At 47.7% G+C, this 26263-nt stretch overlaps 1 protein-coding gene across 5 annotated transcripts in view; it reads left to right on the forward strand.

Moving 5' to 3' along the window:
* LOC146832794 (TGF-beta receptor type-1-like) overlaps positions 1-26263 on the forward strand; it is a 1867988-nt gene that overhangs the window by 95561 nt on the left and 1746164 nt on the right. For all 5 annotated transcript variants that reach the window (XM_085606114.1, XM_085606113.1, XM_085606115.1 and 2 more), the window contains exon 2: positions 4068-4319. In XM_085606114.1, coding sequence (XP_085462240.1) covers positions 4068-4319 — 252 coding nt within the window. The remainder of the gene's footprint in view (positions 1-4067; positions 4320-26263) is intronic.

A 26263-nucleotide genomic window follows, 5' to 3' on the forward strand; every position in this document is an offset into this window, starting at 1 on the left:
CCTCCTGATTTCACTGGAGCTTTGTGCATCTGTGCTTTTCTTCTTACGCCTGTGCTATTGGCGGTGGGGCCGTTCCTGCCTTGTCCGCATCTTGCGGCCAAGGTGTGTTCGGCTGTTTCCTATCGCTGTGTGTGCTTCTTACCGCGGGCCCTGCCTCCGGTTCTACCTTTTCTCCCTGGGGTTCTCGGTGGTTTTGTTCCTTGAAGCCCTTCGGGCGCTGTCTGCCCCTGCGGGGTGTTTGGCGTTTCTCCCTTGGTTGTGCTTGGGACCTCCTGGCCTTCCCTTCTTGTTCCTGTGCCGTGTCCCCTGCTGGGGCCCTGTGTTTCTGCTGCTGGGGAGGCTCTCTTGCAGGCCCTCCTCCCTTCTGGGTATGGCTCGGGTATCTATTCTACGTTAAGGAATCTGCGGCTAGTAGTCTCTATCAGATGTACATGTTACTTACCTCCGGTAACGATGTATCTGGTAGAGACTATTCTAGTCGCAGATTCCTTCACGACTCGGCCTTCCTCCCCGTTCTGCGAGGACCCTCTGCTTGGTTTTCTGCACTCGCCTCCCTCTGGCTGGCTTGTCTTCTGTGGGTGCCCTCTTCGCTTCTTCCGGTCAGGCTGTCCGGTTCTGCTTGACTTGCTCCATTTCCCTTTTTTCTTTTGAGAACAGGGACGGTTGGTTTCTGCGTGCCTTTGCTTCCCTCCACCTGGTTTCTCTCCAGTGTAGGGGCCTCCTTTTGCTCTTTCTTTCCTCTGTCTGGAGTTTCTGTTCCCCTTGCGGTCTTCTGCGTTGGGGATTCTTTGCCTGTCCTTTGGCCTCCTGCCCTTTTCAGGGGCTATGGCCTCCCTGACTGTGTAGTCTGGGGGTGGATTGCTGTTGCTCCTCTGTTCCAGGCTTGTGGCCCTTCACTGTGTGGTTTGTGGTTGCAGTCTCTCTGTCTCTCTCTCTCTGTCTCTCTCTCTGTCTCTCTCTCTCTCTGTCTCTCTCTCTCTCTGTCTCTCTCTGTCTCTCTCTGTCTCTCTCTCTCTGTCTCTCTCTCTCTGTCTCTCTCTCTGTCTCTCACTGTCTCTCTGTGCCTTTCTGTCTCTCTCTCTGTGTCTCTCTCTGTGTCTCTCTCTGTGTCTCTCTCTGTCTCTCAGTTCTGGCGCTTTCACATACTTGTGCCTCCAGAATGGCTGTCGCTTTGGCTTGCTCGGTTGTTCTTCGGAGTGGTGCTCTGCTCTTTCCCTGCTATGGCTTCGCTGCTGTGGCCTTGGGGTACCTTGGTGCCAGCTGGTGATGTTCGTCACTCTTTGTTTCTCTCTGTTTTGTTTGTCTGTTTTTTTCGCACACTGTTCCTATGCTCTCCTCAGTTTTGTTGTGATGGCTCCGCATAGCGGCGTAGAAAAGTTCTCTGAAGCAAACTGACGTCAGCGCGCCGGGGTGGGGCTTATGTGACCTCGCTGATGTCACGCCTGCGGAAGATGGTGGGGCGGAGTCGCGTGGTGCCGCCCCCCCCGGTGCGCAGAGATGCTGGGACAAGAAAATATTCCAGGTCCAGTCTCACGCCTGGGGATAATTCTACGTTAAGGAATCAGCAGCTAGAATTGTCTCTATCAGATACATTGTTACCGGAGGTAAGTAACTTGTACTTCTTGACCCTTCATACACATAAGTTGGTTCTAAGGACCAGGGCTGCTTTCCTTCTCAAGGTGGTTACTCCTTTCCATATGGGACAGTCCATTACTTTACCTACCTTCTATCCTCCCCCTCACCCTTCCAAGGAGGTGGAGAGACTTCATTGTTTGGACCCTAAGAAAGCGGTCAGCTTTTATTTGGACAGAACATGAGATCTGAGACTGGACGACCAGCTCTTTGTAGGCTACATTGGACGAATGAAAGGCAGAGCGGTGCACAAGCGGACACTTTCCCGGTGGATTGTCTTGTGAATTAAGCTCTGTTACTCCTTGGCCAAGAAGGACTCTCCTGAAGGTATCCGAGCTCATTCCACCAGAGCTAAGTCTACTTCTGCTTTGGCTAGAGGTGTTCCTGTTATTGGTATTGTAAAGCAGCAACTTGGGCCTCCCTCCATACTTCTGCAAAGCATTATTGCTTGGATTTGGAGGTTAGGAGGGATGGTCATTTTGCTCGTTCCATTTTGCAAGATTTTTAGGTCTCGCTGAGCCCACGCATGCGCTGTGAGAAATTTAGTGTGTGGGTTTTTCGAAGTGCTACCACAGGCTTTTGGTGGCCTAGCGCTTGCGTTCACGCGAGCGTGCACGCGGGCAGCCGCCATCTGTCTTTGATCGCGATCACTTGCACTTTCGCGGGCCGCGCAGCCGTGTCACTTTCACGGGCCATGCGGCCGTGTCACTTTCACGGCCGCGCGGCCAATGCTTGTTCTAATTTGGCACCTGCTGTGGGCGTCACCCGTCACAGCCTATTAGGCTAATTATCACTAGCTGCCTTCTAAGTGAGCCTTTTCTTGCAGCTTAAACATGAGGGTATATTATTAAGGGACTCCTTTAGGGATCGTTGTATCGACTTCAGTGTGAGGAAGAGCTGAATCTGCTCTGCGCACAGACAGCACATGCGAGTCCGATGAGGTGCCCGAGAATATTAGCCTCCAGCAAAAGCATCTTTAACTATAACTCTCAATTAATTGGGGCACCGGTTGCTTCCAAACTTTCCGAGTTTAGCAAAGCTACAGCATAAACATGCACTGAAGTGTTCCTCACAATGACGTGATGGAACACTATTTTAAAATAACTACAGTATTGTGAAAATAGTGAAAATGTTTCTGTTCCGTGCCCAAAAACTAATCAGAGCGCACCCTCAACCCCTCACTCCATTTCGTGCAACGCACCACTTCATGGAAAGAAGTATAAATATAAATATATCTATGATTACATCCTTGCTATACTTCACTATGAACGTAAGTGTCATCTCATCAGGGGTACGAAGCGCTATATAAATTACATTAACATGTAACCAATGTGCACACAGGAAGAACTTAAGAGTTTAATTTAAAAGCACATGCACTGTGCAACATTCCCCCGGTAAACAAAACACCATGTGTGAGGGTCTCAGGAGCCTGGATCGTGCCTAGCGCACCTCTCTGTGCTCGCGGCGCTACTCTGGACTCTCAGCGCACTGCAGCGTTAAAGTTATAATTTGACAGACTACTGTCAAATGGATTTCAGAACCCAGCCCAAATCCTTTTTAGGTCGGTAAATTCAGCACCATTAAAGTGGGCGATAAGAACACCTGAACAATTCCAGCGCCTAAAAATGGCAGACGCATACTATGAAGCACTCCACTGTATGTATTGCTGTATTATAGTCTAAATGCTTATAAGGTCCCAAAGGTGAGACCTATTGGCTATGCCAATGCTTGTTTGTTCTAGTCAGGTGGACACCATCCTCCGGGAGAGGTACGGCTTTGCCATTCTATTCAAAAGGTGAGGAATCCACAGGCAGAAGTATACATCAGAAGAACAAGTTACTTACCTTCGGTATCGCTTTTTCTGGTCGATACAGTATCTGCCTGTGGATTCCTCTCGATCCCACCCGCCTCCCCGTTGTCCACCTGTGTCTACCAAAAAATGCTTTAACAGTTTGACATGAATGTTTTTAATAGGTCTTAATCATGCTTATGTTTTAATAGTAAGAAATGCTTGGTCTGTTGCTATTTCTCCATGCCTATATTGGTTATGCATTTGTGTGTGTATATGTGTGTATATATATATTTAGTATACTATGTATACATGTGGATATGTGTCGGTTCGCCCGTTTGCCTCGGTGGCACGGAAAAAATGGGTGGATCTGACATCAGCACGCCGAGGAGGTCCTCTTATGGCTCCGATGACATCATACGGTGTCGCGAGCGGAGCTGTGCTATTATGACGTCCTCGTCGACGTGGGAGAGGTAGGAAAGAATTTCCGTGGAATGCTGGCGCAGGGGCTATTCAAAAGGTGAGGAATCCACAGGCAGATACTGTATCCACCAGTAAAAGCGTTACCGAAGGTAAGTAACTTGCTCATTTGAGCATTTGGGATTTTGAAATGTGTTAATTTGTTTTTTATCCCCTTTACCTACAGCATTGGAATGCTACTGTGAGCACTGCGTGAAGCAAAACTTTACGTGCATCACTGATGGGCTCTGTTTGGCTTCAGTAATACGAACTGGAGAAAAAGTAGTGCACAACCATATGTGTATTGCTGCCGTTGATCTGGTTCCAAGAGATAGACCATTTCTCTGTGCCCCTTCGGTGCTGGATGACGTCTATACGAAACCTCACTGCTGTGACAAGGACCACTGCAACAAAATCAATATTACAGTGACTGCAATAGGTAGGAACGATTTATTTTACTTTTGTGTTTTTTAGGTTATTTGTATAGCAGCACAGAGTGCTTTACATAAAACTGTACTGCACAGCATGAATAAGCATATCAGTGGCAAGTTGGTGTGGCACAGAAGGTCAGATTAGTTGTTAAGGTACAATGTGAAGAGCTGTTGCTTCATGTCTTTCCGTGCACAGGGGCATGGAGTCTCTTGGATTCCCAGAATGTGGCTCCAGAGTTGTGGAAACCCATAATTGAGTAGATGAATGCTGGCAGAATGAAAAGAAATGGACAAAGTGACCTTCGTTTATCAGTATGGCTAAAATAATACATGGGCAAAATGAAGTAGCAAAAGATAAAACATCAGGCCGGCAGAAATTCTAATGTTCGAGGCTTTGCTTACTCCTGCCATCTAGTCTTGGGTCTGAATGTTTGCAAGTTGTTTTTGACTTCGAAGAAGTCTCTCCAGTCGCAAGGTACGGTGACTCCTCCTTTCTGTGATAGTGCGCATGGTCATCAACTCCATTGTTAGATTGTTTTTTTCCGCCAACGGGTTTGGACATCTACTGTTGTGCTCCGGTTCAGATTCGTTTTTTGGTTTCCCCTCCATGTGCAATCCACTCTACCCTCAACAGTATTGTTTCAAACGCGTTTCCCACTTCTTCACGTTTCAATTCGGTCAACGAAATCTCCATTTCCGAACGGAAAGTTTTGTGGGTGGCCTTCGGGCCTACCCGCGTCGGTCCTGCTCTTCGTCTATGGATCAGACTCCATTTAAATTTTGCCCTCTGTGCCACGCCAAGTACCTGCGTACCGACTTGCACCAGGTGTGTAACTGTGCTTGTCTCCAGAGAACAAGACTGCGATGTGTGCAACTCTTTTCGGTCCAAGAAAACTCTTCGAGATCGTTGAGCACAACGTCAGGAGATGCAGCGCCAGCATATTGACGACACACCCGATATCTTTGGTGAAGACTCAGAGCACGATGACCCTGAGCCCACAGCAGCCTAAGAAGAACAGGTCTTCGAAGTGTCGGACTCTGATTCAGAGTTGGAGATAGACCTCGACCATGTGCCGCAGGGACAGGGTGATGTGAGTACAGGAGACTCCTTGCCCTGTCCACCCATCCCTCAAACATCTAAGGTTTCAGCACTACCACAGCCTGCCTTCTGGCCAAGGTCTGCACCGAGACGATGTTTCTGACGCTCCGGCTCATGGCTCAGTAACGAAAAATACTGTCATGCCTTCTGGCTTGGAACAGAGTCGGCCCAAAGCCACTTCAGAGCTGAGACCTTCCGGTTCCAACCACAGTTGTTTCAGAGCCGAAACCTTCAACACCGAAAACCAGCAAACAACCTTCAGAGCCAAAATCGTCCACGACTAATGGTCACTCCATCTCTGCTCCAAAATATTTGGTAACAAAAACCAATGAAGCCCCTTCAGTACCTTTCGATCCAAAAATAGACATTGTTCCGTCCAAACTGGATCCAAAGCAAAAGAAACTCTATATTAATCATGACATATTCACACCAAGACTCCATCCAAGCACAAGCTTCCTGATGATGATAGTCATTCTAAAATCTCTTTGAAAAAGAAAAATGTTGGTACTGGCCATTTTCATCAACTACCATCACCGCCGCCTCCTCCCCAATTTTGCATCCTTTATATATTACACCTCATAACTCTCCATTATCTCCCCAAGAAGGAGACGACACTGATGAGGGAGACACACGTGTACCAGGGGATCCATGGACCAATTATACAATTGATCCTCCAACGGATAATGATCCTGACCTTTACCCTGCCAAGCCATCTCCACCTGATGACAATTTCTCTTATCAAGAACTCATTGCCAGGGCTCCTCAATACCATGGGGTGGAGCTACACAAAGAATCCTTAGAGGAGGACTTTCTATATGAAACTTTAAGATCCACACACAGGTCGAGTCACACACTCCCTATGCTCAAAGGTATGATGAGGCACGCAGACAAAATGTTTAAAGACCCTGTACGTGCACGAGTCCTCACTCCTAGAGTCGACAAATATAAACCTTCTCCAACAGATCCAGTGTTTATTAAAGGGCAGTTACCACTTGACTCTTTAGTAGTATCTAATGCTCATAAGCGAGCCAATTCTCAAACTTCGGGTGATGCTCCTCCCCCAGATAGAGTCAAAACTCATTGATGCTTCTGGCAAACGTATAGCTGCACAAGCGGCCAATCACTGGTGCATTGCTAACACGCAGGGCCTTCTTGCCAGATACTATAGGGCGCTCTGGGACAAAATGGAGCAATTACTACAATTTCTCGCAGAGGAGCATAAAGCCAAAGCTCAAGATTTAGTCCAGGGAGGTAAATTAATTTCCAACTCTTCTATAAGGTGTGCTCTAGATGCTGCTGACACTGCAGCTAGGGAAATAAATACTAGCGTTTTACTCAGGGGGCATGCCTAGTTACGGATTTCTGGGTTTAAACCTGAAGTCCAACAATTCATTTTAAATATACCTTTTGATCAACATCTTTTTGGCCCTGAAGTTGCTCAAGCGCTAAAAAAAATGAAAAAGGACACTGAAGTTGCCAATTCTATGGGAGCACCTCAGTCTCCTTCAAACAGAGGTTCCTTTCGACGCTCCTTTTACTGGGGAGGGTCCAAGTCAACAACCTCCGATAACAACACTTCCTCTTACAAGGATAACAACCACTCCTCTTTTCCAAGAGGATATTTTCGAGGAGGTTATAGGGGGAACAGTTCCAAGGGTAGGTACTCGAAGTCGGCGTGAGGGGACAGGACGTTTGCAGCAACAATTAATACGTGACCTAACCACAATATTGGAAAGCAAGACTACTTATTTTGCAACGCAGTTCTACTACCAACCTCACGCCTCAGGGCAGTGTGGGATGGAATTATCACCACACTTCAAACCTATAAACAGTGAACATTGAAACCTTGAAAAAGTCGCATGTACAATTTTACTGAGGCGATGAAACACGTGTTGGCTTGAAATCAATTCACGAAGAAATCATGAAAAAGGAATAACTATCAAAGAAACAACTTGGATTGCTGTTTATGATTTTGTGTGACTAACAGGAGCTACTGCTGTCTTTGTTGTATATGACGTGTGCTGGGGATTGCTAATTACCCTTCAACAGGTACTTCCTCTTCTACAGCTAGGTGATTTTATGTCTACTCTAGACTTAAAAGATGCATATTTTTACATTCCAATTCATCCAGCTCATCGCAAATACCTCAGATTTGTGATAGCAGGCAGGCATTACCAGTTAAAAGTACTTCCATTTGGAGTCACCACTGTTCCCAGAGTATTTACCAAATGTCTAGCAGTAGTAGCCGCTCATCTCAGAGGACAATGTATTCATGTCTTCCCCTACCTAGATGACTGGTTCATCATAGCCAGCACTTACCAAACCTGTCTGCAACACACTAGGACAACAATACACTTCATCAATTGTGCTTCACCATCAATGCACAAAAATCTTACCCGTGTCCCGCACAGATGCAATCTTATCTAGGTGCTACTTTCAACACTCTAAAAGCTTTGGCCTCTCCCAATGTAGCCAGAATTCACAAGATTCAGTCCTTGGTACTACAGTTTAAGCCCAATCAAACATTACCAGCCAGAGTTTTCACGCAACTGCTGGGAATTATGGCATCTTGCATTGCAATTGTACCTCATGCAAGGCTTCACATGCGTCCTCTACAAGAATGTCTAGCAAGTCTGTGGAATCAATCACAGGCTCATTTAAACGATCTAGTGTTGGTAAGCGGCTGCACCCATCGCTCTCTGCAGTGGTGGAACCCACAAAACGTATCAAAATGGCAGCCCTAATAGACCCTATTCCACAGTGTGCTAACACTCATCTCTCACCGGTTGGGGTGCCCATCTCCAACATTACACAATCCAGGGTCTGTGGAGCGACAATCACAAAAGTCTCCACATCAAATACCTAGAACTTTTGGCAGTGTTCCTAGAACTCAAGGCTTTTCAGACTCCCCTTATAGTCAAAACTGTCCTAGTCTGCACATACAATATGAGAGCAATGTACTATGTACAAAAACAAGGAAGGACACACACACACTCCAACTGTCACGTCTCTCACAGGACATTTAGAACTGGGCAATTCATCACAACATCTATCTCCTAACAGAACACCTTGCAGGAGTAAACAACCAGATTGCGACCTCCTCAGCAGACAGAGGCAGCAAGTTCACGAGTTGGAACTTCATCCCCAAGTTCTTCTTCCTTACTTCTAACACAAGGGATTTCCACAAATAGATCTGTTTGCCACAGTAGACGACGCAAAATGCCCAAACGTTGCTTTCAGGTTCCCACACCTTCTATCCAAAGGCAATGCCCTATGGATGAGTTGGTCAGGGATATTTGCCCACACTTTTCCGCCTCTCCCACTACTTCTGTTGCTAGTTTGGAGGCTCAGACAAACATCCCTTACGCTGATTTTAGTAGCCCACACATTGGCTTGTCAACCTTGGTACACCACCCTGTTTGAACTGTCAGTGGTTCCACATCAAAAACTACATCTCACCTCCTGTCTCCTCACTCAGAGCCGTGGAGAAATCAGACCGCCAAATCCCAAGGAACTCAACCTAGTGATTTGGCTCGCCAAGTCATAGTTTGGTTATTTAAATCTATCACCACATTGTATGACTATTCTGAAAGAAGCAAGAAAGCCTACTAGCAGAGAGTGCTATGCAGCAACATGGAAAAGATGTGTTATCTATTGTGATAACAACAAAATCAATTCTCTAGATGCCTCTATACAAAATATTGTCTGTTGCCTGTTGCATTTACAGCAAACGCGGTTAGCTTACACTTCTATTAATTTACACCTTGCAGCAGTGGCTGCCTATTTGCAAAACAGACAACATTAATCTCTTTTCAAAACTCCGGTAATCAAAGCTTTCATGGAAGGTTTGAAAAGGGTAATACCGCCAAGAGTTCCACCTGCAACAGTGTGGAATCTTAATATTGTCTTACAAGACTTATGGGTCCACCCTTTGAACCCTTACATAAATGTCCTTTACGGTTTCGCTCATGGAAAGTTGCTTTCCTCATTACTATCACTTCATTGAGAAGAGTTGGTGAGCTACAGGCTTTAACCCTGGAAGAACCTTTCTTTCAACTCCATAAAAACAGTTGTTCTTCTCACCAATCCAAAATTCCTTCCCAAAGTGGTTTCTGCTTTTCGTATTAACCAATCAGTTGAGTTACCTGTGTTTTTTCCTCAACCTGATTCAGTGGCAGGAAGGGCTCTCCACACGCTGGACGTTAGAAATGCTTTACTGTATTATATGGGAAGGACCAAAGATTTTTGCAAAACCTTATATTTGTTGCATTTGTGCCCCCTCACAAGGGCAACCCCATCTCTAAATCAGGCATAATCAAGATGGATTCTTAAATGCATTCAAATATGCTATGCTTAAGTCAAAAGAACTTTATCCATACCCCCTAGAGCGCATTCTACACGCAAGATAGGGGTTTCCATGACCTTTTCTGATGGATACATCTGCCAGTGGATTCCTCACCTTGTGAATATCCCCTGCGCCAGCAACATTCGGAAACTTTTGTAGCTCTCCACGAGGACGACGTCACAGAAGCACGGCTCCGCATGGGCTCCGCTGACATCACTGCATCCATAAGAAGACCTCGTCCGTGTGATGACGTTGGTTCCCTTTTTTCTGCGCCGTCGACGCTAACGGTTTTCTGGGACTCTCCGTAGCTTTGGCTAGTTACTTTGTTTTTCTGCTGGTGTCTCTCTTACTTCTTGCTTCCTGTTAAAGATGTCGACAAAGAAGTCTGGATTCAAACTGTGCAGGGAGTGCGGTAAGCACATGTCCATCACGGATTCGCACGAGGACTGTGTCTGGTGCCTGTCGTCGGATCACGATGTCGAGGGATGCTCTTGCTGCCGGAAGATGAGTTCTAAAGCTTTAAAAGAAAGAGAAGTCAAGTTGTTTATTGCTAGAATGAAAAAAGAGGAGAGGTCGAAGATGATCCAGATCAAGGTCGAAGTCGACGTCGGGGCATGCTTCGAAGGCCAATAAGCACAAAAAGAAGAGGCATGGTTCTCGACACCTTTCGGATAAAGAAGCGGATCCGAGATCGACTTCGCCTACTCGACATCATAAGGACTTTGTCTCCTCCTGTCTCTATTCCTGCTTCTTCTGTTTGCCTTACCTCGCTTGCGGCTTCACCGGAACATTCTCCGGCTCCATCTCCGACGCCGGCTCATTCACCGGCTCCGGTTGAAGAAGATCTGGCTCCTGATGAGTCTTCGACTCCGCTGGCTCCACCGTCAGCGCCGATCGGCCTGAGTCCAGTTATGCCTCAGTCTGAGCCATATCCCCCCTTTCCAGGCCCAGGTCAAGATCCATTGCATTGTTTGAATGCGATGTATGGAGTCTTCACTAGAGCGATGCACCCCTCTGGAGCACCTTCGGGTCCCATGGATCCAGTGGCTTTCAATCTGGGGGTTCCTCAAGCCTACGCTCAGGCTCCATTTATGCCTTTTTTCCCGGCGACGCCGTCTTGGCATTTCCCGGCGCCGAGGAAATCGACGCTGCTTCTATCTTCACCGGCTCCAGTTCGACCTCGTTCGACTTCGGCTGCTCCTCCATATCCATGTTCGACGCCGGCTCCGGCACCGTCTGAGTCGGTTGCGGCGCCGCTAAGGCCGGTCATAAGGATTAGGTCCAGGAGAGAAGCTCAAAGGGTCCTGGAAGAGCAAAGGTACGAGGTTGAGGAGATGGAAGAGGGTGAGCTCATGGAGTCTGATGATTTATTTGAAGATTTATCACCAGAGTGGGAGATTACTCCTCCAGCTGATACTCCCTCTAAAGATGTGGCCCCCTACCACACGGTTATTAGGAAGGCTGCGGAGCTTTTGGATCTTCAGCTACCAACTGCTGTATTCAAGACAAACATCCTCACTGAGATCTTACATTCTCCCTCCACTGTGTCAGAGCCCTTACTACCATTTAATGAGGCCATCACTGAACCAGTCATGGAGGTATGGCGAAAGCCCTTTTCAGCTCCTGCGGTCTCTAAAACTGTGGCTAGAAGGTACAGGGCGGCTCCAGGAGATCCAGACTTTCAAAGTCTGGTGGTTCAGGCTGCTTGCTCTAAGAGGTCTTCAGGTGCCTTTCCTCAGGTCCCTAGTGACAGGGATGCTAAAAAACTTGACCAATCAGCCAAGACCGATTTCTGCTCAGCCAGTATGGCTTTAAAATCGACAAATGCCACCTGTCTTTTGTGCGGTTATATTCATGCTCTCATGGATTCCGCAAAACAATTGGCCCCTAAGTTATCAGAGGAGGACAGACAGAACTTTAATGAGGTGCTATCAGACACTCAGGCGGCTGCATGTCGGGTTATCCAGAGTGGCCTGGATACTGCGCACTCTGTCGCTAGAATTATGGGCTCTTCTGTTTGCGCAAGGAGGAGTGCGTGGCTGAAATCATCTGAGTTCTCCCCTGATGTGCAGGCAACGCTTCTGGACCTGCCTTTTGACGGTTCTGGGCTTTTTGGAAAAAAGACTGATGCTGCATTAGAGAGGTTTAAGGAACGTAAAGCCACAGTCAAATCTCTGGGTCTGCAGTCCCAACCTAGGGGTTCTTTTAGGAGGTACAGAGGCTTTGGAAGGTCGTCATTTCGGACCTACAGGCAGCCCCAGCCCCAGCAGCAGCAACAGAACACCCTGTATAAGAGCTACAGGGGCAGAACCAGAGGTCTTGCTCGAGGTCGGCAGCTCTCCTCCTCTTCCTCCATCCCTACCACCACTGCAAAGCAGCCCTAGATCCACCATTATTATTATTATACTTTATTTGGATATAAAAAATATCCTTAAAAGAACACCTCAAAATTACAGCAGCAATACACATTATAAAAAGAACCATAACATAAGAGCACTAATTCTTAAAAACTTCAAATTACATTAAAAAACTACACTGGTGAATAAATGATAAAAGAGCAGAATATGCAAATAACAATGACAATGACAATTAAAATACATTCGATTTCAGGTATTAACAATCAGCCATAACTGCAATCCAATGTTTCGTAGAGTAGCAGCAGAATATACAGGGGAGCAGTCAAATAAGATCAATTTTAGCAGCATTAAAAAGATTGCAATGTGGTAAGGGATAGCTCCTAAAAGAGGGCATGATGACAAACTCTTCCGTTACAGCCTGAGGGTGCGGTATGCATGTCGTATAAAGATTGTAAAAGCAATATTTAGAGCTGTATTTTCTGGCATTAATGCTGCAATAATTGCTTGTCTGCACGACCGGATTCCCAGCCTGTACCACTCAGTTTTCAATTTACGTCTACGTAGTGACATAAAAGTGGGACAAAGGCATATTATGTGAACCAGGGTTTCAGGGGTCATGCCGCACCCTCTGCACATTACAACCTCTGACAAACGGCGCCAGGCGGGCATGTCCTTTAAAAATTGCCAATCGCCCAGTCTGACGGCCATAAAACTAAGTTTTAGGTGCCAGGAGTAAGTGCAGGATAGGTAGGAGGCAGGGGATAACCGACCATACGAGCTCATTGTAGCCCATGCATGTCTGCGTTTGGCAAAGTGGACTTTATCAATAATCAGGGACCTTATCCGAATACATTTCTTAATGCTAGTTTTAAATACTAACCTACTAGGGTTAAGGTCCCATAGGGCACACGCAGACAGTTCTTGGATCGAGTCCTTAAAAAAACGGCTATAAGAGCCACATGGGTTTTTCTGGGAGATGTCCCGCCAAATTAAAGACTCCAATGAGCCTATGTTTGCTTGTCTCAGTTTATAGCATTTAAATACAATCCCGTGCCAGAGATTTCATAGTTTAATAGGCCCAATTCAAGTCTAATCTGAGCAGCAGAGGCAGTTTTGGGCTGATGAGTTTTTTATAGATTTTGGTTGATTAAAAGTGGAGTTTAGTTTCCCCCTAAAAATCTCAACACCGTATGTCAATACCGGCCCAATTTTTGCTCTCATAACTTCCAGTAGTGGAGATAGACTTGGGCCGGACAAAGATCTTGAAAGCTTGCAGAAATTCACCTGTAGATTCATGGCTTTTACTGAAATGGCCTTACGCTGTTTATTAAAGTTACCCCTGGAGTCAAAGTTGACCCCTAGATATTTATATGCGTTGCCTATTGTGAGACTCATGTTGTTATACAGCCATCCTCCTCCACTGTAACGTTTTCTACCAAAGATAACCACTTCTGGATCATGTTGGTCCTGTGGGGGGCCAGCTTACCCATTTTCTACAAGATTGGGAATCGGTCACTTCAGACCTCTGGGTTCTAGATCTTGTAGAAAATGGGTACGCCCTTCCCTTTCGGGAATTCCCTCCGAATTACCCTCCTTGTCAAGGTACTTGCTCGGAGGACCACCTTCTCCTGAAGGAGGAAGTACTAACGTTATTAAAAAAAAAAAAAAGTGCGATAGAGGTGGTTCCAGTGCAGGAGAGGGGTCAGGGATGCTACTCCTGGTATTTCCTGATTCCGAAAAAGGATGGCAGGCTGCGTCCAATTCTGGACCTCAGGATCTTGAACCTTTTTTCTGAAGCAAGAGAAGTTCAAGATGCTCACCCTTGCACAGGTTCTTCAAGCGCTGCAACAGGAGGACTGGATGGTGTCGATCGACTTGCAGGATGCGTATTTCCACATACCCACCCTGAAGTCGCACAGGAGGTATCTCCGTATTACAGTAGGGTCGCAACATTATCAATTTGCGGTCCTTCCGTTTGGTCTTACTACTGCACCTCGAGTCTTCACCAAGGTGATGGCAGTGGTGGCAGCTCATCTCAGAAGGTCAGGGATTCCAGTTTTTCCCTATCTGGACGACTGGCTGATCAAAGCAGAGTCGCCGGAGAAGGTGCTTCATCATCTGCAGGATACAACCCAGCTGTTGTACAAATTGGGTTTCTCGATAAACGTGCCCAAATCTCACCTGGTGCCCTCTCAGCGCAACCTGTTCATAGGGGCGGTACTGGACACTACTGTGTGTCGAGCATTTCCACCTCCACAAAGGATTCTCGACTTTCAGGAAATGATTCCCTTGTTTTACAGTGGAGCGGTCGTTCTAGTCCTGAAGGTCGTTCGTCTGCTTGGTCTGTTTGCTTCCTGCATTCTGTTGGTCAACCATGCACACTGGCACATAAGGGCCCTCCAGTGGTGCCTCCGCAGGCAGTGGTATCGGCACAAAGGAGATCTCAGGGAGTCTGTGAGGATCTCCAGAGAAGCTGCAGCGGATCTTTCTTGGTGGAGCGTGGAGGGCAATCTGTCTCAAGGAAAGCCCTTCCATCTGCCTCCATCGGTGGCCACAGTGATAACGGATGCATCCACTTTAGGGTGGGGTGCGCAACTGGGAGATCTGGAGATCAAGGGTCTTTGGTCTCCAGAGGAAAGGTTGCTTCACATCAACCTTTTGGAGTTGCAGGCGATACGTTTGGCACTCAAGGCCTTCCTCCCTTCCCTTTGCGGTCAGTCGGTTCAAGTCCTGACGGACAACACTACCGCAATGCGGTATGTCAACAAGCAGGGAGGTGTGGGGTCGCGTTGTCTCAGCAGAGGGGCTCTGCGTCTCTGGTCCTGGGCTCAGGATCATCGGATTTGTCTCATGGCAAATCATCTGGCCTGAGTTCTGACCGTGCGTGCGGACAGTCTCAGTCGTCAGTTCTCTGCAGACCACGAGTGGAGACTCCATCCGGAGGTGGTTCGTCATGTCTTTCGGACGTGGGGAACCCCTCAGGTGGATCTGTTTGCCACTCATGAGAATGCTCACTGCCCATCATTCTGCAGTCCCCATTATTCGATGCAGGGAGATTTGGGGGACGCGTTTCAGATGAGATGGGACTCGCATCTCCTTTACACGTTTCCTCCCATACCCTTGATTCCTTGGGTTCTGAGGAAGATTCGCCAAAACTGGGCCCAAGTCATATTGATCGCCCCAGATTGACCAAGAAGGGTGTGGTATACAGATCTTCTCCACGCCTCCTCGTGCCCTCCTCTCAGAGCAGACCTCCTCTCGCAGTCGGAGGGGCAGGTTCTACACCCCCACCTCCAGAGCTTACACCTTCCGGCCTGGAGATTGAACAGGGCAACCTGAATTCTTTTTCTCTCCCGCCTGACGTGGTGGATGTAATATTGTCTGCCAGACGTAATTCCACTAAATCTATCTATTCTTATAGGTGGTCTAAATTTGTTCTTTGGTGCGGAAAGCAGTCTATTGACCCTTTGAGGGCTCGTTTATCCAACATCCTTCAGTTTGCTCTTTCTCTTGCTCAGCAAGGCTTTGCTGTAGCTACTGTAAAGGGATATTTATCGGCTTTGTCGGCTTTCCTTTGCTTGCCGGATCAGCCGTCTTTGTTTAAGTCACCTATTGTATTACGATTCCTTAAAGGCCTTAACTTACCTGATGGGTTCTCCTTTCGTGCCCTTGCACAAGTGTCCCTTAAGGCTGTTGTCATTCATAACGGTTTTTCTCATTGCTATTACCTCGGCAAGGAGGGTAAGTGAGCTTCAAGCTCTGAGTTCTAAACCCCCGTTCTTGACCATTCATGCTGAAAGAATGGTACTCAGGACCAGGGCTGCTTTTCTGCCAAAGATGGTAACTCCTTTCCATCTGGGACAGTCAATTACCCTTCTTACCTTCTATCCTCCCACTCACCCTTCCAAGGAGGAGGAGCGGCTTCACCGCTTGGACCCTAAGAGGGCGGTGAGCTTTTACCTCGATAGGACTAAATACTTTCGAGTGGACGACCAGCTCTTCATGGGCTTTGTTGGCTGCAGGAAAGTCAGAGCGGTGCACAAGCGCACCCTTTCCCGATGGATTATCTTGTGCATCAAGATGTGTTACTCTTTGGCCGGTAAGGAACCTCCAGAGGGTATAAGGGCTCATTCTACCAGGGCAAAGTCTTCTACATCTGCCTTGTCTAGAGGTGTTCCTGTGGAGGACATTTGTAGGGCGGCAACTTGGGCCTCCCTCCACACTTTTGAGAAGCATTACTGCTTGGATTACGAGGTGAGGAGGGACTGACACACACTTTGCTCGTTCTGTCCTTCAGGACTTTCTGGTATAGAAGGGTGGACACCCTCTTCCGGGAGTGGGACTGCTGTGGGAATCTTTTCACAAGGTGAGAAATCCACTGGCTGATGTATCCATCAGAAGAACGAGTTACTTACCTTCGGTAACACTTTTTCTGGTGGATACAGTATCTGCTTGTGGATTCCTCACTGACCCACCCACCTCCCCGTTGTCAACCCTTGTATATCTTCAATACTGATGATGTTTCAAAATTCATTTATTGCTGTCAAAGGAAGAGTGCTATTTCTTTTGCCTTCGTGTATTATCTTCACACTGTTTGTGTTGTTTTGTGTATTATGTACTGTTTATACTGTATATATATATTGCTGTCAGTCCGTCCGTGTGCCTCGAAGGCACGGAAAAAAGGGCATAACTGACGTCATCACGCCCATGAGGTCTTCTTATGGATCCAGTGACGTCAGCGGAGCCGCGAGCGGAGCCGTGCTTCTGTGACGTCATCCTCGTTGGCGTGGAGAGCTACAAAAGTTTCCGAATGTTGCTGGCGCAGGGGATATTCACAAGGTGAGGAATCCACAGGCAGATACTGTATCCACCAGATAAAGCGTTACCGAAGGTAAGTAACTTGTTCTTTAGGCAACATTCCTCTAGCTGACATATGTAAAGGAGCTAAATTATCTACACAACACACATTTACTAAACACTACTATGCAGATGTGTTAGCAAGGAAACAAGCTAATGTAGGCCAGGCAGTACTTCAAACACTGTTTCAGACAACTACAACGACTACAGGTTAGCCACCGCTTTGGGAGTGTACTGCTCTATAGTCTATGCAAAGCATGTGATCTGCAGCTTACATGCCTCAAATGGATAATGTTACTTACCCAGAAAGCATCTATTCGTGGCATGTAGAGCTGTAGATTCACAAGTGCCCACCCGCCACCCCTGTCTCCTGTAGTAGTTGCAGTTTCTCGGTTTACATACAATACGAATGGACATCTCTATTCTACACTTACTAACACCATTCTTACCCTCTGCGGGAAAACAATCTAACAATGGAGTCGATGACCATGCACACTATCACCGAAAAGAGGAGTCACTGTACCTCGTGACTGGAAAGACTTCTTCGAAGACAAAAACAACTTGCAAACATCCGGACCCAACACTAGATGGCAGGAGTATGCAAAGCATGTGAATCTACATCTCTACATGCCAAGAACAGATGCTTACTGGGTAAGGAGCATTATCCTTTTATTTAAATGTGAGAATATAGTCAATCCTTAAATTGGGAACTCATGTTGGGCATTGGTAGATGTTTGGTGTCTTAGTCACCCTTCTAAGTGGGAATAATCTTTTTACTCTGACACAACATTTTCTCTAGACTTGCCCATATTTTATGCACCGCAGTTACGCTAGCTTTATTCCAGACTGTGGAGCACATACCGAAATCCATATCTGACCACAACCCTGTTAGGCAACTTTTTTTTTTAACAACTTTATTTATTAGGTTTTATTACCCAACTGGTCAGTTGTGTACACGTTTGCTATACACCCATCCATAATCTTTTTCTTGAAGCTTGCAGATTTTCAGCGATGCATTGTTCAGATACATTAAACATAGCAAGAGTAAATAGATGATATACAAATCATGATAACTAAGGCGGACACCTTCACCAACATGTCACATTCCGACACAACAATAAGATTATTATATTACTCTGCACCATCAGTTTCTGACGTGTGTGCCTGCTCACTTCCATGCCCTGGTATATGGAGCAGTATCCTGCAAAGTTCTCTCCAATGTACCATGTCCTCTTCCAATTTCTCATCCTTTCTACAAGCTTTCATATGCAGCTCTTCAGTGAGTGACCACTCACCCACATCCGTCCTCCATCCTTCTAGTGTCGACACTCGTGGGCTCATCCAGTATATCGCTACCCACCATCTGGCAAGCACCAATACCAATTGTAGCAGTTTATAAGCCATCACTTTTCCTACGCTTTGGTATCTGTCCCAGAAGGCACTGCACAGGGCTAGCCTCCTCTCGTATACCTACCCCCCGACACCCTTGCCACCACACCATGCCAGAATTTTAGCACCTCCGGGCATTCCCACGCCAAATACAAGAACCCTGCTCACCCACTGTGACATCAAGGGCATTCATGTGGCAGGATTGAATCTATACAGTGAAGTCTCACCAGGGTCATGTATACTCTTTGCAGGAAATTCTAATGTATCAATTTAAATCGCACATTACAGGATACTTTACGTGTCAACACACACGCGTTTCCCTAATTATTTTCTGTCAAAGGGGCCTGTAGGTCCTCGTTCCATGCTTTCCTTGCCCTGAGCACCTGGGACACCAGATCCAACCTCATAGCCCTATATAGCAGTGCGACCAATCCACGTCCACTACCACAAGTAAGCAACAAGTCCAATGTCTCGGTTACTGAGGGCATGGTTGGGTATGAGGGCAATATGACCCTTCCTAGCTCCATCAGCCCTGCGTACTGCAAATACTGCCCACGTCCTAATGCAAAACTCTCACATGCCTGTTCAAACGTAAGGAAGGTATCATTGATATATAGATCAGCGAGAATCTGACATCCCCCTTCCCTCCACGCCCCAAAGGACATATTCTCATCCATTTGAAGTACACGGGCCAGGTGCCAGATGCTTAACTCCAGATGAAAAGGTGCGTGCCGCAGCACATGCTCCACGAACCTTTGCCACAAAAATGCTGTTTGCTTAACTACATATGGGAGATCCACGCCCACACCCGCTTCCTCCATCAACACGACAGGAAGACTCTGCGGCTGGATCAGTCCATCCGGCAAGCGCTTCTCCCAGTTGTCTCCCTTGTCATCCACAGTGCTGCGTGCTGAAGGTGCGCTGCATAATAATATAAGTCTAATCTGGGTGCCTCTAATCCCCCCTCCTCATAGCGTGTAGAAAGGACCTGCGATGACACCCTGCTATGCTTACCTGCCCAATACAAAGGCATCAACTACAACCGCACTTGCCGAAATAACGACATGGGTATATTACACATAGAGTTCTGTAATGTATACAGGCATCCAGGCAAAAGCACCATCTTTGCCACCGCGATTCTTCCCATTAAGAACAGCAGTAGCGTATTCCAGAATGCTGCTGAGCCCCTCAGAGTTCATTACTTTGTATATGTTCAAGCAAAGGATCTGCACATCTTCATGTGCAACTTGTATTCCCAGGTAATGGAAGTGGCCTATTTCCCACCACAGTCCTACGGTTGGCAGCTCCTCAACTCCATATCCCTTCACCCCAGCCATCGGGAACACCAGCAACTTAACCCTGTTAAGTCGCAAGCCTGAATATTCCGCAAATTGGTCCAACAACTGCCATAGCACCGGTATCGCTGTCCGGGGGATTTATTTTTTTATTGAGCATTTTACAATACAGAAAAAACAAACAACAACCTTGCCAGATAGCATCATTAGCGTGGAGCTTACAGCATGCTAGTAGGTGTCATACAAAAGAGGAAACATTGCAATCGTCATCTTATAAGTATCGTGATAGGGACCTGTGAGAAGTTGGCCTGGTATATGATGTTCACTAGTTAAAGTGACCACCTTGTACCATGCCAAGCAACCCTTATGGTGTGGTTGTAAGTCAACCTTTTCGGACTAGCTGCCCTAGTGGTAGCGTAGGCTAAGCAGTCTTTGAGGCTAAACTCGTGAAGCGTGTTAAGCCAGCTGTTTTACCAAATGTAACCCCCTTTCATACCAATGAAAGGGACACCACACAGATATATATTCAAAATATATATGTATTTATTTCTCAAAATAACCCCTAGTCTCTTTATGAGCACAGGAGCACAAATCGTCAAACAAGATTACAGTAGAATACACAGAAGTTGCACTTTATATGGATCTGCCCTGGTGGACGCTCAAACCATATACTAAAATAGTGGTATAAGTACCACAAACAGAAAATGGAAAAGACCTAGGGCCTCTAGAATCGCTGGGCCTACAAGGAGCTAACTTCAGTTAGTGACCAGGAGGTCCACGGGTGGCGTGTGCAGAGCAAATAGTCACACGCGTGCTCCCATAGGTTTTCAATGGGTGCGTAAAAGTTACAAAGTTACTGCAAAAAGGATCTTCCGGATGGACTATGAACTCAAGATTGGAAACACAGACACTAGAGATGATACTCTACACTTGGGCACCGGAGTGCCAGCTTTACCTCACCCACAGGAAGCGGGTGCATAGGCCTCGAAGTGCGTCGGGTTTCTTCTATCTGTTCAGTGGAACCTGTGGACAAAGATGCTGCAGGCGGTCGGTCCGGAAGAGATGCGGTGGATCCAAGGGTGGATCGGAGTTGTAGAAGACCTGTAAGCAGAGGGGACAGTGTTCACAGTCACTAACCAGTGACCAGCGTGGCACCAGGTGGGTACCAGGCGATGTCGGGTGCAAACAGGAAGAAAGTTGCAGCTTGTCTCTGCAGCCACGTGGTCCCTGAAGGTCGACGACATCCAGGAGTCGGTTCACGAGCTGTCCCACGCAGGCTCTCGCTGTCGGCGACTTGATCGAAGCAAACAAGCCTTGGCAAAAGCAATTGTTGTGGAAAACGAAATAAGCTGATGGTTCTGACCAGCAAGGTCAGAGGGATTGCTCCTTTGGAGGGGAGCAAGGGCCAGTCTGGAGCAACCAGACCAGCGGTGTATTTCTTGAAGTTTGTCGCCAAGATGGCCACTAGCCAGCGGGCCAGCAACCGGTTAGGCGCGTTGAGTGGCAAAATGCAGAAGGGCCCCACGCAAATCGTGGAGATGCTGGAGGGCTCACCTTTGGTGCAGATGCTGCTCGAGGGTTGGGCTTCTCAGATCCCAAAGCACAACTTGGAGGGAGCCTCGGTTGTTGCGCTTGCAGCTTGTCGTGGTCGTTTCAAGATGGCTGGCTCCACGTGTTTCGGTGCCTCCACGGGTCTCCTCTTTTCAGGGACTGTGGATCGGGCGGTGAGAGGTCTGGAGGTCCAGGTCTTGTCAGTCTCTGGGCTCGGGCTCCGGCGGGAGGCGGCGGCAAAGCAGACGTTGACTCGCTGGATGGTGCTTGCGTTAGCAAGGTGGTCACTCCCTGACCACAGGGGAGATTTCCTTCAGTCTTCTGTGCAGCAGAATGTCGAAGTTCCCGTCTTCTTCTTAGTTTCAAGTTGATTCCAGGATGTCTGAAGTCTTAGGACACAGCACCTACCTTTAAGCGGATTCTAGGTGCCGGACTACCTGCTAGGTCCCTCTCTAAGGGTGGGACCAGGAAGGGGGGTGGTTACACCCCCAATCCTTTGTCCAGCTCGCCCCAGGCCCGGGACTGGTGTGCCCCAGGACCGGTTTGAACTGGCATATGCACCGAGGCTCCTTGTGAGCCTCAGGCATGTCTGGTTTCTTTCAAGCCCTACCTGACCAATACACAAAATCCTGTCTGGGGTGGTGCATGCACCTCCCCTGGCAGGAAACCCTTTGTCCACACCTCCCAAGCTGGAAGGACTCCCAGCAGCAGGAGGGCAGACTTGTGTCTGTGGTGGCAGCATCCATTTTGTGGAGCTGAGGCTATGTCTGATTTTACCCGGGTTTCAGGTACTGTACATGTCGTGTCCCTCTAGAAGGGTGGAATGCTAACCCCGTCGCCAGAATTGGCGAGGGGTTAGTATTCCAATTCGTATGGCACCTTACTCGACATGTTTTGATAAAGCCAAACCAAAGATAGCATTTAACCGCGTGGTTCATAATGCTCTTAAGAGTATATGGTATGACGATATCTGGAAACAGTAGAAGGAAGTTGTTCCGACCACTGCAGACAGGCTCAGCTCATGCCAGAGCACCATCTCACATGGAACCAAGCACTCTGCCTTCAGGATTGTTAAGGCCTGCCATAGGAGTGACTTATAGGTTAACATGTGTCCCATTTAAGGTTAGGTATAGGTATACTACACCTAAGTAAGAGGTGGTTACACCAACTTACCCCAGCTGAGTGATCAGCCAGTTGTGTCAAATTTGTTAGGCCAAGCCTGGGGTGGCATAATACATGCTTCAGCCCCTGGCAGGCCTTAGATACACCAATGCCCTGGGTACCTAGTGTACACTGGTACAAGGGGCTCACAGGGTGATCTAGTTCCAATTGGTTATGCACCTAGAGTGCATAGTGTTAATTTAGTAGAGAGAACAGCAGGCTGGGGGTCTGATTGGCAGGCCCACAGCCTCAATATGTCAAAAACCAGTGAAGCAAAAAGCAAAAATTTGGGGTGACCATAGGATAGCAGACCCTACTCTCCTACACAACCCCCCCCCCCAAACGCAGGGACATTAAACTAGCCTTGACCAGTCTCGTCTTCATGTCCTAAGTGGAAGTACCTGGAGAGACCATCTGCATTCCCATGGTCAGTACCTGGCCGGTGCTCCACTGTAAAGTCCATCCCCTGTAGGGAAATGGACCACCTAAGCAGTTTGGGGTTTTCACCCTTCATCTGATTTAGCCACAAGAGGGGCTTATGGTCGGTCTGAATCTTGAAGTGAGTGCCAAACAAGTATGGCCTCAGCTTCTTCAGGGCCCACACCACAGCGAAGGCCTCCCTCTCAATAGCTGACCAATTCTTCTCTCTGGGGGTCAATCTTCTGCTAATAAAAGCAATGGGTTGGTCTTGACCATCTACATTAAGTTGTGACAGCACAGCTCCCACACCCAACTCAGAAGCATCTGTTTGGACAATAAACTCTTTGGAGTAGTCAGGACTTTTCAGGATAGGTGCAGAGCACATGGCCTCCTTCAGGTCATCAAATGCCTTTTGACAGCTTACTGTCCACTGAACCTTTTTGGGCATCTTCTTGGATGTCAGATCATTAAGAGGAGTCACAATGGACCCATAGTTCTTAACAAACTTCCTGTAGTACCCAGTCAAGCCCAAGAAAGCTCGACTTGAGTCTGGGTGGTTGGAGGGGACCAGTCCTTGATGGATTGTATCTTACTCTCCAGTGGTTGAACTTGGCCTCCACCTACAAGGTGGCCCAAATACACAACCTTACTCTGCCCTATCTGGCACTTAGTGGCCTTGATAGTGAGGCCTGCCCTTTGCAGGGCCTCAAGAGCCTTCTTCAGGTGGATCAGGTGATCCTCCCAGGTGGAGCTAAAGACAGCAATGTCATCAAGATATGCTGCGCAAAAGTCATCCAACCCAGTAAGGACTTGATTCACCAACCGTTGGAAGGTGGCAGGTGCATTCTTCAGACCAAAGGGCATCACCACAAATTGGTAGTGCCCACCTGGGGTTGAGAATGCTGTTTTGGCCTTAGACTCCTCAGCTAATCTGATTTGCCAATAGCCAGCTGTCAAGTCAAATGTGCTCAAAAACTTAGCAGAAGCTAGTTTGTCTATGAGCTCATCTGCCCTTGGAATAGGGTGTGCATCTGTCCTGGTGACAGCATTGAGTCCTTTGTAATCCACACAGAACCTCATCTCTCTTGCCATCTTTGGTGTGAGGTTTGGGGACCAGAACCACTGGGCTAGCCCAGGGGCTCTCTGAGGGTTCAATGACACCTAATTCCAGCATTTTATGTACCTCAGCCTTTATACAGTCCCTGACGTGGTCAGGTTGTCTGTAAAGTTTGTTCTTTACAGGCAGACTGTCACCAGTGTCCACCACATGGGTACACCAGTCAGTTTGGCTAGGTATTAGGGAAAACAGATGTTGAAATGATTGTAGAACTTGTCTACATTCAGTCTGCTGATGGGCAGTGAGGTTGCCTCCAAGGGTCACTCCTTCAACTGAGCCATCTTCAGGGTTCTGAGACAACAGGTCTGGGAGAGGGTCACTCTCTTCCTCCTGTCCCTCATCTGTAGCCATGAGCAAGCCCATGTCTGCCCTGTCAACATATGCTTTTAACCTGTTAACATGGAGTACCCTGTGGGGACTCCTGGGAGTTCCTAGGTCCACCAAGTAGGTAACCTCTCCCTTCTTTTCCAGGATTGTATGGGGTCCAGACCATTTGTCTTGGAGTGCTGCTGGGGCCTGGCTTGCCTCAAGGTTTTTGGATGCCTTCTCCATATACTCAGCCATCCTGGAGCGGAGACCAAGTACATAGTCCACTATGTCTTGTTTAGGCTTTTTGAGAGGTAACTCCCATCCTTCCTTCACTAAACACAGTGGGCCTCTTACAGGGTGCCCAAACAACAATTCAAAGGGGCTGTAGCCAACCCCCTTTTGTGGGACCTCTCTGTAAGCAAACAGAAGGCAGGGTAGAAGGATGTCCCATCTTCGCCTGAGCTTTTCAGGTAATCCTTTGATCATACCCTTTAGGGTCTTGTTGAATCTCTCAACAAGCCCATTGCATTGTGGGTGATAAGGGGTGGTGAACTTGTAGTTGACACCACATTCCTTCCACATAGCTGTCAAGTATCCTGACATGAAGTTGGTACCTCTGTCAGAAACTACCTCCTTAGGAAACCCCACTCTGGAGAATACTCCCAGCAGGGCCCTGGCCACAACAGGTGCTGTAGTGGTCCTAAGGGGAATTGCCTCTGGATACCTGGTGGCATGATCCACTACCACCAGTATAAATCTGTGCCCAGATGCAGTGGGAGGATCCATGGGACCCACTATATCTATTCCCACTCTTTCAAAGGGGACCCCCACCACAGGTAGTGGTATTAGGGGGGCCTTTGTTGTGCCACCTGATGTGCCACTGGCTTGGCAGGTCACACAGGAGCGACAAAACTCCTTGGTATCTTCATTCATGTGAGGCCAGTGAAAGTGAGGGACAAGCCTGTCCCAAGTCTTGTTCTGGCCTAAGTGTCCTGCTAAAGGAATATCATGGGCCAAGGTAAGAAGGAAGCCCCTAAATTGCAGAGGTATAACCAACCTCCTGGTTGCACCAGGCTTGGGGTCTCTAGCCTCTGAATAAAGGAGCCCTTCATCCCAATACACTTTATGGGTACCTTGAGCATTCCCAGCAGCAGCCAGCTGTCTGAGGGGTTCAAGAGAGGGACAGGATAACTGAGCCTGCCTCAAGTCAGCCCTTGAAGGTCCCCCTGTCCCCAGAAACTCAACCTGATCAGGTTCAAGCTCTTCAGGGACAGTTCCTTCAGGGTTCTCTAGATCATCTTCCTGGGAAGGTTGATCATCACTCTGAGGCAGGGGGGAAGGCACAGCCTTTACCCTCCTGTTCTTCTTCTTGGTAGGTGCTTGGTCCATTGTTCCAGGATCCAAGACCTGAGGTTCAGTAAGGCACTTTTTGGCCTGTGACCTGGTCACAGCAAGGACATGTGGTGATATACCTAACATCTCTGCATGTGTCCTGTACTCCACTTCAGACCATAGAGAACTCTCTAGGTCATTGCCCAACAAACATTCTACTGGGAGGTCTGCACTAACCACAACCCTTTTGAGGCCAGTTACCCCTCCCCATGAGAAGTTAACAACTGCCACACTGTGTGAAGTAGTGGCATTGCTGGCATTGGTCACCAGGTAATTCTCACCTGGTATGTACTGTCCAGGGTCCACAAAGCCTGGTGTCACCATAGTGACACTGGCACATGTGTCCCTGTAGGCTTGAGCCACTTTTTCATTAATTAAAGGAGTCTGTCTGTACTTGCCCAGGTTACTGGGGCTCACAGTCAGGGACAACTCAATGTCCCCATCACAGATCAAGACTGCCTGTGTCAGGGTTCTGTCTAAGTCAGAATCTCCTTCAGTTCCCATGGTGATTCCCACTACACCCTTTGTCTGGGGACCAACACTGCTAACAGTAGTACTGGGAGCAGGTGCCTTAGGGGCAACAGTGTTGGGGGCTCCACCCTTCTTACAATCACTAGTCCAGTGAGTTGTATTCTTGCAATGATTGCACCAGGGTTTCTT

The sequence above is a fragment of the Triturus cristatus genome, chromosome 5_1, assembly GCF_964204655.1.
Source record: "Triturus cristatus chromosome 5_1, aTriCri1.1, whole genome shotgun sequence".
NCBI classification, from domain to species: domain Eukaryota; kingdom Metazoa; phylum Chordata; class Amphibia; order Caudata; family Salamandridae; genus Triturus; species Triturus cristatus.